Source organism: Hipposideros armiger, unplaced genomic scaffold (genome assembly GCF_001890085.2).
Source record: "Hipposideros armiger isolate ML-2016 unplaced genomic scaffold, ASM189008v1 scaffold_5, whole genome shotgun sequence".
Classification (NCBI taxonomy): domain Eukaryota; kingdom Metazoa; phylum Chordata; class Mammalia; order Chiroptera; family Hipposideridae; genus Hipposideros; species Hipposideros armiger.
The window spans coordinates 161,652-177,445 of NW_017731355.1; the positions used below are offsets into that span (position 1 = coordinate 161,652).

At 37.6% G+C, this 15,794-nt stretch overlaps 1 protein-coding gene across 1 annotated transcript in view; it reads left to right on the forward strand.

The window, feature by feature from the left end:
• Nucleotides 1–15,794, forward strand: part of KCNH5 (potassium voltage-gated channel subfamily H member 5) — a gene marked incomplete at its 5' end in the record, with an annotated part of 236,174 nt that overhangs the window by 157,837 nt on the left and 62,543 nt on the right. The window contains one exon of the mRNA XM_019645963.1: nucleotides 5,379–5,631. Coding sequence (XP_019501508.1) covers nucleotides 5,379–5,631 — 253 coding nt within the window. The remainder of the gene's footprint in view (nucleotides 1–5,378; nucleotides 5,632–15,794) is intronic.

Consider the following 15,794-nt stretch of genomic DNA (forward strand, 5'->3'; position numbering starts at 1 on the left):
CTTTATGGTTTTTTGATTTGTTATATTTTGTATAATGATTGTTAAAGTATATTTTAAGTATATTCAAAGAATACATGAGAGAGGATAAAGCCTTCTTCTTTTGACTCTGGTGAACCATTTCCTTGCAGCAATTCTCAACCTTCTTAATGCCGCGACCCCTTCATACAGTTCCTCATGTTTAGGTGACCCCCAAACATCAAATTATTTTCGTTGCTACTCTATAACTGTAATTTTGCTTCTGTTATGAATCATAATGTAAATATCTTTTTGTTTTCCGATGGTCTTTGGCGACCCCTGTGAAAGGGTTGTTCAACCCCCAAAGGGGTCGCGACCCACACAGGTTGAGAACCGTTGCCTTAGAGGCTCTTGATTCAACTCTTGGGTCTCTAGTTACAGTATTTAGGTTCGCTCTTTTTCTAAGCTTTTGCTAAATTACTAATACCATAATGGATGAAAGCGATGGGGGAAGGAACCTAAGAAGAGTGGTATTTATTAAATAGTCACTCTGTGCTAATATCTTGTGTAGGTTCTTATCATAAATATGCTAAAATTCCTTTTGGCAAATAGTAGTAGGATAAATACATAATTTGTCAGTGAATCCTTATGTCTTTACCAGCACACTAAAATATATAAAATATATCATGGCTTCAGAGCTGGGATTTTGCTAGTTTAAGGTTATTGAGAGGCCTTGAGCAAATCATCCTTTATGCTATACATTTGCTTACCTGTAAAATGGGACATTGGACAAGGAACAGTGATTTTTCAAGCTATTCCTGACTGGTAGCTCCAGGGAGACAGGTGCTATGAGAATTTCTGCTCATGGGTCTGGAGGGCCTGCATAGTAGCCAGTATGTAACTACCGTATAACCAGTGCTCAATAGCTATATGTTAAATAAATGACTGAATGTGTCCCTGTGGAGCCCTGCCTTCCCATCAGAGCATAATTCTGCATAATTCTGCTTATATCAGCTTTATATATATTGGGCATAAGGTAATATTTCATTAAAAAAACTAAAGAATGATTTGCTGCTGAAAATAAATTTTGAAATCTTTAGGCTGAAGTCCTTTCAGCTCTGTGATAATTTAATGTTACTGTTGGGTGCTATTTTTTTTTAATACAGATCACAACATAACCATTTTCCCCTTCTATAAATACCAAATTCTGTGATAGAGCTGTGTATAAATTGAATTTATGGCAGAAAGAGGAGTGGTCTGTGCTTTGATGGATGAATCAGAGGTGACTAGGTAGAGGAGGGGATGATGAGATATGCCAGTCAAAAGGAACAGCATGTACAAAGGCAGAGGCATGAGAGAGTATGGCAAGTTTAGAGAGGCAAGAAATATGGTGTGACTGAATGCTGGCAGGGTTGGAGGAAGGTAGTATAAGGGATGTGGCTGGAAGAGGTTCTCATCACAAAGAGCCTTGTATGCTGGTTATGACATTGGCTTTCCCTGGGGAAGCAAGCCATTGGATATTTTAAGAAAGTGAGATCACATCATATTTGTGTTGCACTAAGAGTTCTCTAGTTTCAGGGTTGAGGTTAGATCTTTGGAGCTTGAGGGATATCTGTTAAGATATCTCTTGATCTTGGGTTCAGTGGAACTGGCATCAAAAATAATTTCAAAAAAGTTTTCTTTTCCAGACCATACCATTCTTTGTTTTTCCAGGGTTGGTTTACAGAATTCTAAAAATGATTCCTTATATACAGCCATAGCTCTTCCAAAGAGAAAACATATTGATTGTATTGAGAATCTATTGGGCTGTCAGAAAAGCCATGATGCATTTTTGCAATGAAAAACAGAGAAAAAATACGTCATGATTTTTCCGACAACCCAATACTTTATAAGTACCCCGAAAATGAAGTAGGGATAAGTAATCAACTCTGGAGACAAATAAAAGTCACTTTAACTTGAACATTTGCTACTGAAATGTAATTTCATTTGTTGACAGCTATGAGATAACCATTAGGGAACCTACCTACAGAGATTGGAAATGACACTCTAGGCAGGGTGCTTTGAAATTGGGACTAATGGGCCAGGTGTTAGAGTCATCTTGAATGATAACTTTATCACTTTTAAAAGTAAATTTTGACTGCCTAAGACACTTAGTAGTGCCTTCGTTTACAGAAAAAAGTAATATACTCAAATTTTGATGACAGATACACCGTGCAAGACACATGCTCTATCTAGGGATGGGGACACAGCTGGGTGTGACTTTGGTCTATTTAAAGACTACGTTTTAACTTGTTACTTTATGATGTCTGGACTTTAGTCTGTACAATCAACCAAAATAATAAATGGGTTAGTGTCATCAATGAAATGAAACAAAACAGGAAAGAGGCACTTAAAAATAATAAAAATCCTCTTTTGATATGCCACTAAACAAAGATTATTGCTAACATTGGAAGACTTCATTTGCAGCATGAATCCTGAAAGGAATAATTAAAAGGATATAAAATGACTATCACCAAAATGAATCTAAAACAATGAAAACCCTGTAAAGTAAATGGAATAGAAATAGAATGATCAATTTCCCATTAAGCTATTCAGTGTAATGTTAATGTGTGTGTATTTTAAAATTATTTATTACTTTTTTGCTTTCCCAGCACTAATTTTATTTTCAACTTGAGAAAAATAACATTAGCTAGTGCTTGAACTATCTTCAGGTTCATGCTGAAATATATTTTTTTAATTTTGCCTGGAATCTCGTCCAACAACCAAGATACAGAATTCGGAGGGGTAGAAAATAAAAAATAGCAAATTGCTTTTGTAGTGAACTAAAGCAACAATAAACTTTGTACGAATACTCATGTTCAATAAGTACAGAGGGTGCGAAAAAATTTATACACATTTTAAGAAAGGAAAAAACTGTATTAAAATTGTAATACTCACTATATACTGATAACAAAAGATGAATACAAGTCATGTGTATACTTTTTTTTGGCACCCCTGGTATAATAAAAGCTAACATTTCTTTTTTTTTTTAAAGATTTTTATTGGGGAATTGGGGGATGGGAACAGCACTGCGGAATTGGGGGAAGGGGAACAGACAAGTTGCTGTAGTTTTGTGCTTCAGTCTAGTTATGGAGGACGTTGCTTCACAGGCCCAAGTTGGCACCATCATTGCGCTCTTCCCGGGCGAGGCAGATCTGTTGCCGGCTTCTGGACGGCCACTCACTGTGGCTGCTGGCCGCTCACGCTGGCTGCTGGCTACACACGGTAGCCCATGGCAACCCGCTGCAGCAGGGGCTGCAGCATCTTAGCTGTGGGGGGCAGTGTCACTGGCCCTCATATGTGGGATCCAAACCGGGGCCCTCTGGCGTCCCAAGCCAGTCCTTAACCATCGCGCCACTTGTCTGGCCCAAAGCTAGCATTTCTTTAGCCCTTGCCATATGCAAAGCTAAACTGGGCTAAACTCAACCCCTTTCATTTAATTCCTGCAGTGAGCCTGTGAAATAATCACTATTATCCCATTTTACAGGTGAGGTTTAAAGAGGTTAAATAGGTTAGAGAGGTGGTGACAGATTTTGTACACATTAGGTTACAGAGGTAGTAAGTGACAGATTTGCACCCAGACCGATGTCCTCTTGAGCCTGAGCTTTTATGCTACCTCTAAGACATAAGTGTACTTCCAGGCACCATGTCTCCCATTTCATCCTGGACATGCCCTGCCATAGCATTTTTCTCATTGTATTGGGATTGTCTCTTTGTACACCAACTTCTCCCTGCTTCATGGTTGTTAGCTCCAAGGTGAAGACAGTGTCTTACTTATCGTTCTGGTTTTAGGGGCTTAATGCCGTGGTGTGCCCCATAGTAGGAACTCAGTAATTGCCTATGAATGACTAATGTTGTCAGAAGTCCTTAAAAGTTAATATATTAAAGAAAATATTACATTATTATAGAAAACAACTGTTATGGAAAGAAAGTGCCAGTTGCTTCTGAAGCTCTGTTAGGCATCCCTTCCCTCAAAGATGAGATTTTTTTTGGAAAGTGGGTGAGCTGATCTCTACTGCCTATAGGAATTCAAAGGAGTATGAAAAAAAAAACAACCAAAAAACCTGGGGATTCTTAAGTATGTGAAATATTGTGTACAGTATTAGGATACTGTATAGTTAAAGGAAGGGATACTGAAAGCATAATTTAATTAATGATCTTTGCATTTATTATGGGCTTGTCTTCTACACAGGGAAGCAGCCAACACTTCAATGAGAGTGAGTCCCAACTAAAAGGAATAATCAGGATATTTTAAGCCTTAGGTAACTTTTTAAAGGTTAAAATGTAATTAGCACAGAAAAGGAAACTATTTTATATTAAAACATCATTCAGTTTAACTTAATGGGGGGAAAATCAACTTAGACTTCAGCTTGAGGGATGGAAACCCTAGCAAAGAAAAACATTTCTGATTATACAGAGTAGTTTACCAAGGGGATTGGGAGAAGATTTAAGTGAGCGTGCACATGCATCTGTAAAGTGGGTGGTACTGACTTCTGTAATCACATCTTGCTCAATGATGCTCTGATTAAATGTGATGATAATGTCCATTTTAATCTGGGTCTTTAATTGCTCTGTCTGAAAGCTATAGGCAATAAAAGCTCTCCAACCCTAGCTCTTCTCAAGGATGCCTGGAGCTTGAATTCTGCCATTGCCCTCAGCAATCTTTAGGCATCAAAGACCAGGATGAGCAGGGCTGCCGGCAAAATGATGTGCCCACTTCGCAGGCACTGACATTTGCAGTTGTCTAGCCCTGCAGAAAGCTGGTGAATACCCTTTTCACTCCATGGACATGAATTCATCTGTAAAATAAAAAATAAAAATTCAGAGTGAAAAAAAAACACATCAAGAGTAGAGTGATGTCAGTCAGTAATAGCATGTGAAGTTGCATGGGTGCTTCTGTTTTCTTTTAACTATGTTTCTGTGTTTAACTAGGTTTCTATTGAATCCTTCTCCAATGTGGAATCAAGTACATTATCCTGAATTTTAATGTGGTTATGAAAAAAATTCTAAAACAGACTAGACTAAAATGAATGTTACAAATGAATGCCCTACTTTAGTGGGTTCTTTGAGGAAATTATATTAAGTTTTTTCTGAGACCCTGTCTGACTGCCTTAAGATTGTGTTCTTTCTATGGAGAAATCCACATGCCTCTCACAGCTGTACCAGGTGGTACTGTTTTGTAATAGTCCATCTGCTCCTCAGCCCGTTTCACTGGATTATTCGGTCCTTGTGAGCAGAGCTGTGTCTTTTAACTTTTCCTTCCCGGAATCTAGTACAATGTGTTGCAGACTTTGTCAGAGTCCATACATATTTGTTGGATGATATTTTTCTGAAACAGCCCCTTTCTCGTCTATTCTCACTTTTTCATCTCTCACATTTTTCAGGTCCTCTCCATCTGCCCCAAGGACATGAGAGCTGATATCTGTGTTCACCTAAACCGGAAAGTTTTTAACGAGCATCCTGCTTTTCGATTGGCCAGCGATGGGTGTCTGCGCGCCTTGGCGGTGGAGTTCCAGACTATTCACTGTGCACCAGGGGACCTCATTTACCATGCTGGAGAAAGTGTGGATGCCCTGTGCTTTGTGGTGTCAGGATCCTTGGAAGTCATCCAGGATGATGAGGTGGTGGCTATTTTAGGTACTGTCAACTTTTCCTAATGTAGTAGCAAGTGCGTAACAGCTTAGAGATGTTGCTTCTCAGGTTTCCTAAGACAAATTTCCTTTGCTTGGTGACTTTGGACATTGGGTCATTAATGAGATGATGAATCTTCGTGAAAACTAGTAATGCCATTTCAGCAAGGAACATTAGTATTGGTCACAGCTTAATGGGCTGCATGAGGGTTGGATTCAACTTTCTTTGGCAGCAATAGGATCGTACCTTTCAGACTAGAGCTCATCATAGCCTAATGTGGCTGTGCCTCCATGTTGGTAAATGTGAAAATGGCGTGTGGAATGATTGTCAGGTTAGTAATCTAGAGTGTTAGTCTCAGAACCAGTCTAATTCAATACTTTACTTTAGAGATGAGTTTAGTGACTTACCCAGCTAGTTAGTAAATGAGTTATGGCTTCAATACAGATCACCTTACTCTAAATCTTTTTGCCTCATCACAGTGGACCTAAGTAGTGAGCTGAAAGTGATGAGGAGATGAATGATTTTGACCCATTCTATTGGAGTAATTGCAATGCAAGTAAATTTGGGCTTATAAAGCCTATCTATCTACTCATGAACCAGGAAAATTATTTAGCTAATAATAAATTCATTCCAAAATTCAGATCTGGTAAATAGTTGTTCTAACAAAAAATGGTCATGACAGTGCATGGAAGTGACAAATTTTTTAAAATTACATGTTTGGAGACAGTGTAGTATATATATTGGTAAACAAAGCTAAATGATATTTTAGGTTATTTTCTGCCCAAATATCTGCAGCAAGTTCATGAAGTCCACATAAAAATAAAAAGAAGCAATAATGAGGTCAGAGGAGAATCATCCTTGGTTTTTTCCTCAAGTAAAATAAGTTAGAATTGCAGGATGTCAACTCCATTTTGATCACATTTTTCATGGCTTTGTGTCTCATGAAAAATGAGCTCAATATTAAACTATTGGATTTTTTAGCTACCGAGGTCAACCTAGCATAGCTTGAATGCCGCTTATTCTCGTAAGTACAAGATTGACTGATGTAGTTTAGAAACGCAAAATCCAGCACAAAAATGAAGAACTGATTTCAAAAAGCACAATTACCTGAAAAAGACAGAACTGAGAACCGAGAAACAATGACACTTCATAGGAAAACAGATTCTGTAAAATTTGTAAGAGAGAAAATGGTTCAGGGCTGCAAATGACTATTGTGTGTAAACCTTTTTATAAATGTTGAGAAATAATATTACACTTATGGTTAAATTTCTTTTAGTAAACTATTATTTTTGATTTTGTGCAAGAAAAATTCATGCAGCATTTTAGAGTCAGCACTGTGGGTGTGTTTAATGCTGCTTAGTGCTTGTTATGCTTTGTTTCCTGGAGTATAAAGGAGTTACATATAATCCTTTATAAACAGTGTATGTTTTGTCAGGACAATCTTTTGTGGTAAAATGAAGCATATACACACTACAATCATTCTTGTTTGCTTAAAGAAGATAAAACGCAAGGCCCAAACAGGTGTATTTTCTTTTCCTGCAGGTTCACATCAATGGTGGGTGGGAGAACAGACATCAAATATATGGCAGTAAAGTGAGCACCATTGTGATGTTACCTCAGCTGTATGCTCACTGTCATTGGCTTTGCCCCATTTTCTTCATTGCAGCTTCACCTTGGTAATTTCTTTTAGACAAAGAAGGGTGGAGAAAGCCCCGAGTCAGTGCCTCTGGGCTGGGTCTGCTAAGCTGCAATCATTTGCTCAGTGAAACAGACAAAATGCATTTTCTTTACCTTTTAAAATAAAATGGTAGCAGGTTTTGCCCAGTGACACAGTAAAAATGAACACAAGGCCCCTGGGTGTTAGACCAGTCTCATCATGTATCTGTCACATTTTATTTCTTTGCAGGTGTGCTTTTTGTTTATCCTCCTCAAAGATCTTGGGATTTAGAAACTTTTCATCTCGGGGCCTAATGAGTCAAATTATATGTACACCGGTCTGGCAACCTTTTGTTCCTTTTTTCCATGGACCTCTAACAAAGATTAATTCAGACAAAAGGCAATCAGAAGGTTTTTGTTAAAAAAAAAAGAAAAAAAGTTGTGATCTGGAAGTGATCTCTTAAGGCAGAAGTAAGGTGAGGCAGTGCTGGCAGAGTCTGCAAATGAGCTGGCAGAGTGGCCTAGGTGCCATGGGGCCCAGCAAAGACACTATTGTTTACCAGTCTGTGATTGGATCACAGTGATGATGAGACAGATGTGGAGTTGAGCCTTCCATCAATCTGGGTTTATAGGAGAGGCAATCTGAGGAGATTGTGTACTAGAAGTGTGGACTCCTGGTGACTTTCTGCAGGAGAGTGTGATTTTGCAAACAAGAGATGACTGTACTACATGCCCCAAAGAGGGTGTCTGCCATGACCCAGACCTTGCCTTGTGTTCACACTGCTTGCAAGTTCCACTTTCCAGGCAGCTGAAGCTGGGTGCTCACTTCCACCTGTGCTTTGCCCAAGAGGCCTGGACCCTGCCAGAAGGACCTACCCTAACCAAGCCAGCATCTTGACTTGCATATCCTCACACTGCCTCCATTTTGTGACTTCTCAGTGTGGTTTCCATTGGGAATACATGTTTTCAGACTTTACTCAATTAAACATATTTAATTTTACTATTTATAACCAAAAAGGGGTTTCTTTAATGCTCAAAATTGCTTAACACTCTTTTAAGAAAGGGAGAGGAAAATAGTTACTCTTGACATTTTGATGGCTGTCCATTCCTTTCCTCCTCCTATTGTTCTCCTCCTCCCTTCCCCTTCCTCCTCCCCACCCCCATTTTTTGGTAGCTTACTTTTGAAATAATTACAGACTTAATGAAAAGTTCCAAAAATTATCAGGAGGTAAAGTTTGACATATATCTTTATGTTTTCTACTTTACTGAGGTATTTTATTAGGTCTTCTATATTTGTACTTATTTTTTTTTCTCTTCTTTGTCTATTCTTGAACTGAGAGTGGCATGTTAAAGTATCTTATTTTTAATGTTTTTTTTATCTATGTCTCCATGTTGTAGTTTGTACTTTCTAGTGTTTTTTGTTTTGTTTTGTTTTGTTTTGCCTTGTAAAGGTTAAACAGAAACACCATTCCTCACATCTGAGTGCACCTCAGAAAAATGAGAATTTGTCTAAGTTGATCTGATATAAGAAGTATATCAGGCTTTGCTCTCTGTTAACACTAATTCGTTTGCTGGTTGAAAAGTAGAGAAGGGAAGTCATTTTTAAATTAGTTAAAATCTCTGAATCCAAAAAACAGGTGCAGTTTCATTCTTTTGGATCCTTACCTCTAAAGAGTCTCTTGGTAGGCACATAATTTTGAGTGTGTCAAAAGTGCTAAGGTGTTTAATGAATAAGTTCTGAAGCATAACTAATTAATGGAAAGATAAAAAATGTAGTCAACAAGTACCTTCTTTTTTAACACTGAGGGATGGCTTCAAGATGTTTTTCTAAATGGGGCATTTGAAGATAATTGCAGTTCATGTCTTTTTTTCAGTTTGAAATTCTTTCAGTTCTTACACCTCCACTTTTTTTGACCTTCCCATTTTCTATGAAACACAAAGAATTCTAAATTAAGTTCATGATGCATACATAATATTTTATATTCTTTAACATCTTCTTGATTTTTAGTTTCTACCCTATAATTACTTATGTGAACAGAGTTATTGGTGTGGCTAAAATAGCCAGGTTGCTTCTAAGTGACTCAACAAAGTATATTGTACCTTTTCGAGACTATTAAAAATAGCATTTTCCCACTACCAATAGACCCACTCCTAAGATATTTATTTTGTTGAATTCATAGTTTGTCTTTTCTGTGATTATTGATTATTAGAATCATATGATTGAAGTTATTAATCTAAGACAATCTGTATCTAAATATTTCAATTGTAACTTCAAATTCCCAAGGAAACTATGCATGTTTATGTAGAATTTAGATGGAGGGGTTAGGTATTTTTATGGGTTAAGGGAAGGGGGCATAAATGAGAAAGGGAAAGTCAGACTTAAATGAACTTAATAATGTAAAAAAGGTAATTTCTAGTATCTGGAATAAGATTTTATTTTAATTAGATTCAGCTATTTAGAATCAGTCCATCTCTTATAAATATTTGTGCATTATCAAAGAAAACATAAATTATGGTTCTCAAAATTCAAATCTGCTTCTTAATTTTATTCCAAAAAGAAAAAAACCCCTGAGATGTGAATGAATACTATTTTGCTATTTTTAGAATCTGTGAAAATGTGACTTTTATTCAGTGCATAAGATTTCTTCCTATATACTTGCTATTAGAAGTCAAATGCTTCACACTTTAAATCCTTAAAAGTGACTTTCTCAAGCCCCCAAAATTACTTTCTTTTGCATTCACATTTCTGTGTTTTGAGATGCTGAACTCTGAACCGGGTAGGTTTGCTCTGCATTTTATGATGATGCACTTAATTAATTCAGACATTTTTATAAATGGCAAATTAGTATTTGCTTTAAAAATGCATACTTGTCTTCTTTGAAACTTTTCAAGTCATGAGTATAACATCACTTATCCATGTTTCGAATTATACACTGTAAAGTTCCTCAGCCTGTAGACTTTTGGATAAAATGTGAGTCTTTATACCCTGGTAATTTTGACTCAACCCTCTCCCTATCATTCTTCAAAACTAAGTCTTGTACTAGTATATTCTATCTCCTTCGTATCTCTTTAGCCCATCCTTATTAACCCTTCCCATGACCACTGCTCTTAAAATTTTGGTCCCTGGATGTGGCTGCCATCTGAAAGACCCATCTGCTTGCAACCTGTCATCAGCTTCAACCTCCAATTCTGTTATGCCACCACTACAATAATCTTTCTAAAATATAACTCACCATGTGAGTCTCCTGGGAGGGATTGGCTTTTTAGCACCTCAGGATAAAATGTACAGTATTTCCCCATGTATAAGACTCACCCGTTTTCAAAAAATTTGGGGTCTAAAAACTGGGTGCGTCTTATACAGTGGTTGTAGATTTTTTACTCGCATTTCCTGCAAATGATGAGGAGTTGTATGAATTTTATGATGAATAAAACTTGAGTTCAATAACTTTATGTAATATATTTTTTTCAAATTTCGGGCCCCCAAATTAAGGTGCGCCTTATACATGGGAGCGTCTTATACATGGGGAAATATGGTAAAACTTCTGGCATGGCCTGTGAAATCATTTAGGTCTTGATCTCTCCCCCACTTTCCAGCCTGACTCGAACCCTTCCTACCCTTGCTCAGTTTTCACCATTCTGAACTGCAGGAAGTTTCCTGAGTACCACCAATTCTCTCCTACTGGCAAGCTTTGATGTACACTGTTTCCTTGTTTAGAACACCCTTTCTCCTCTTTAGCTGTCTGTCTCTTGCTTCCGCATCTTCTTTTACTCTTTCCCATGTCGCCCTAGTCTGGATTAGACGTCTGAGTTCTGGGCTTCTTCCATTGTGTTCTTACACAGGGTTCTTAGTCCCTCCTCCTTTACCTTCCACCTGTTTATCCTTGTACTGCATCGTGATCACTTGAAATGTCTTGCTCATTGTTGTCTCTTTGTCATCTGTGATAGGACCCCGTAAATAGGTTCTCAGTCAAGGCTCAATGAGCCAAAGTTGCCAGCTCTTCATTTTGCCACTAAGCTGTTTTCGTAATTGCTTTAGTTCTGCATGCCCATGAAAAATACGTTGTGTTCAGCTGCCATTTCCTTTATGTTTTATTTTGAGGTAACTGATTACCTTCTGTTTTTCTTTTGTCTAGATGCTTATAATAAAATGCATTTTCCTAAGACTCTAGCTTTGGCATAAATCTATTATGGACTGAGAAAACATTTTCCTACTTGGGTACTTTTAACAAGGAGAATCAGAAGGGCTAAATGTTAAATATCTCAGGCCACTCAGAACTCTTTAATAAATCACTCTTTCCTGGTTCTCCATCAGGAACTCCCAGTAGCATGAAATAATCTAACTTTTACACTGGTCACTGACCATGGTTGGAAAACTTCAAATTGTATCCATGGAAGGGGACTTAGCTTTAATTTCTAAAAGGAGCATTACTTTTGCCATCACTTGGAATGGATAGTTCTATAAAACAGAATTAATTTTATTAGAAAGTAAACATTTATTAGGAGTTAAAAGGGGCTTAGGGAAAGGAAAAACCCTATTTTTAGTTAGTAAATGAGTCCCCCCCCAGGCTTAAGTAAATTTAAAGTTTATAGATACATTTTGATATTTAATATTTTCCTATCAAAACTTTTAAAGTGTATTTTTGAAAAATTCACTTCAGGTCCCTTTGAAAGTTTGATTTGGATATGAATAGTTATTGAATACCCATTATTTTATGTGCATTATTACATCAAATCCTGTAACTCTGTTAAGAATGTCCTTAGTAGCCATCTTACAGATGAAGGAACCAAAGCTCTGCAATGTCAGATGATCCACCCCAGGTCACAGTTACAAAGTATGTGGTGGGCACAGGATTGGACCCAGGTCTGTCTGACTCTATGCCCGTTCTCTTAACCATCACATTACAAATGTGATGCCTTCTTTAACAGGACTTTTTAAATAGAATTTTGAAATTATACAACTATCTGGCTTCATCTTGACAGAAAATGGAATGCCTATGTGAACTTTACCAAATAGGTGTTTGTTTTTTTTAATTAAAAAATGACTTTTCTAACACTTTTCGGTACCATTCCAATGTATGTTACAAAAATCCTTCACCACACATAACCTGAGTATAAGACAGTAAATCAGCTGTAATCAGCTACTAAGTATCTAAAAGTATAGTCCTCCTCCCCGTGGCCAGTTTGCCTCCAGGCACGTGTTTAGAAGTGGGGAGACCTGGCTCAGAGTGTGAATCTCCTGATCAGAACACAAGATGGGAATCTAAAATTCTGTGTGTGGGTCTTTCACCTGGGTCCTGGAAGAGTTCAGAGGCCACCTAGTTGGTAAGTATTACAGTGGCAATGACACTTTCAGGAACGCTCCAGGATTGCAAGCATGCCACAAATCTTTGCAGGTATTTCCACGAAAAGGCGGAGTCTATTTTTCCACCCCTTGAGTCTGTACTGGCCTTGTGACTTGTCTCAGTTCATATGCTGAACCCCCACCTTCCTCTTAAGTGCTGGTGGTCTGTAGACAAGGTGGGGCGCCTTGGCCCTGCTTTCCCCATTGCTCTTTTGTGTTCCTGAGGTCCTGACATCTGTTTAGGAGAGCTTCATCTGCATTATCCCAGCTTTCTTACACTTACCTACACATCAGTGTCTTGTTCCCACTCTCCTTCCCTACCCTGCCCTTTCTTAGTCAAGTCCATTATTGCATCTTATCTCAAAAAGCCTCAAGGATGCCTTTGTCTTCAAGGAACTGAAAACTAATTGCAAGCTTAAATAGTGGGGTTTGTTTGGTGCATAAGATCAGAGCCAGTCAGTTGTGAGTGTTGGTTTACCTGCTCAGTGATACCATTGAGAATTCAGTCTTCCTTTTTGTATGGGGAGGGGAAGGTGTTATTGGGGGAGTAAGTGCATATCAAAGCTTACCTGATGTGTTTTATTTGCAAATAACAGATTCAGAAAATTTTACAATATAAATGTAAAAACCTAAAAAAAAAAAAAACCTAATGAAATTTCATAAGGCAAAGACCTTGTAACAATTGGACAGGTCAAGAAATGGAACTTGTACAATTCCCCCTTCCTCACAAGTCATGCCATATGCCTCATCCTAAACACTAAGTTTAATTGGCGTATTTTAAATTTAAATTGACACAACCCCCCGACTCCTTCCCTCCCCCCAATCTCTCTTTTCTCTATAATTATTTGCTGAAGAACCTGGGCCATTTGTCCTGCAGAGTTTCCAGTCTTGGTTCGGCTGATTGCATACTCACTGCAGTGCAGCATGTTCCTTCATCTTGTATATTTCCTGTAAATTAGCAGCCGAATCAGAGGCTTGATCAGACTCAGGTTCAAGCCCTTCGGCAAGACGACACGTGGGTCAGTGTTCTCTCATCAGGAGGCATAGAATATCTAGTTGAATCTCTTGTGTTAACAACCAGGTCTAGATTGATTAATTCACTGGGCATTGCAAAATGAAGACATCCGAATTTTATATTTTTGTTTGTTGGAATGTTTTTATAGAGAGATGCTTCCTTTTAACTACCATTTAGTTACCCAGTATGCAGTTCATATAGGAATGGCTGCATAGATGCTTTATGCTTTTCCATTATTTGCCAGTTTTTAAGACAATTATTTGTTTCTCTTCCTCTGTCAGTGCATAGATGCTTTCTGTAAAAAAAAATCCTATGTGCTAGTAGATTTAAACAAACAATATCAATGCATTGCAATTCTTACTATTATTGAAGTGCAAATTGTCCTATCTTTGGCCAGTAAGAGCCCCTTCAAGTTGGCTTCTGTGTCTTTTTGATTAGTAGTCTTTGATAACTTCCTTGCTATGTGGAATGAACAAATCTTTGTCTTGTACATAGTCTTCCCCATATCTGAAATCAGCCATTTCTCCAAGAAGCTCTAGTTCGTTTTTGTGAAAAATAATATTTCAAGATCACAGTCTTTGTCCTAGATCTTGATCCTAGAGATGCTCATTGCTACTGGGTTGGCCATTCTTTCTTGGCTCTTTTAATAGACAAAATTAGGGGGACAATATATGTATATGTATATGTTTGTGTGTGTGTATGCAAATAAAATTTCTCATTAGTTCATACAGATATATTTAACTAAAATTCAATACAACAGGGCTTTATTTATTCACTTGTATATTACATCTTCATATACTTTCTTCCGTATTGACAACGTTGGGGGTGATAGAATTATAATAGTGCATAATTGCTCAATTGCTATATGCCACATTATAAATATAACAACCTCAGAATAACAACACTAATACCATCAGCACTACCAATATGATTACTAAAAATACATAAAAATTTTTTGCATATGGTTTTGCCGTTCTCTTCCCATTCACCATTATTTTTAATAGTTGTACTATATCTACATTATCAGAGCATTTAGCCATTACACACTACACTTTGTTCCTTTTAACCATCATTTAGACTTAGTTCTACAAGTAACTATATAGTTAGTGGTACCACTAGTCTTTACGTCAATGTCTCTCTAGGTGTTTTGGTTGTCTGAAGCATTTTCCCCAATAAATTCCTTAGGAAAGATCGATGGGAACAATACACCCTGAGCTCTTTTATGTCTGTGATATAGTTTGTGCCTTTTACACTTGAAAATCAGTTTTGCTGGCTATGAAATTCTTCATTCACATTTCTTTCCTAGAGTATCTTAAATATGTCACTCCTTCTACTTCACTCAAATCAATGCAAATCATAGAGCTTTTGTTTTCTACCATCATATGTGTTGTATCTTCCTCTTCTTTTTACTTTTGTTGTCACCGCCTTAACTCCTGATGAGGTAGGTGGTTGTGGAGACAAGGGAAAGTTTTATCTTTGTAATCTGTGGAGGACCTTATTATTGTTTCAGAGTGAGTAAATAGCCTTCCAGTGTGCTTCCTTTTCTACTCGTCACACTGTCATTTGTTCTGTGCTTAAAGCACTGGATAGGTCATGACTTTCTTTACTCAAAAAATTTTTAGTGGCTCCTTCTTAAAAATAGGATTAAGCAGGCTCTATTGCATGGCATCCAAAGTTCTCCCTCTTGGGGCCTTTCTCCCACATCTAGACTTGGCTCTCTGTGTCCCGCAGGTTTCCAGTATATGGACTAATGCTGCTTATCTTTCCCTGGGCAGATTGTGCTCATACTATTTTCTCAGCCACACATACTATCCTTCCCCTTGAGGCTCAGCTCTGATTAAACTCAAAGACTACTTTCTTTGTGAGGTCTTTCCTAAATCCCCTCAAATCTAAAACAATTTGAGTTTGTGTGTATGTGTGTGTGCACACTTTGCCTATCCTGGTCCTACAGCCCATGTTTTTTTCCTATTTTGTAATATTGTTTGCATATCTCTTACTTAGAAAATTAAAAACTTTTTTTTCTTTTTTTTTAATTATTGGGGAATTGGGGGATGGCAACAGCGCTGGGGAATTGGGGGAAGGGGAACAGACAAGTTGTTGTCTTTTTGTTCTTCAGTCTAGTTGTGGAGGACGTTGCTTCACTGGCCCAAGTTGGCA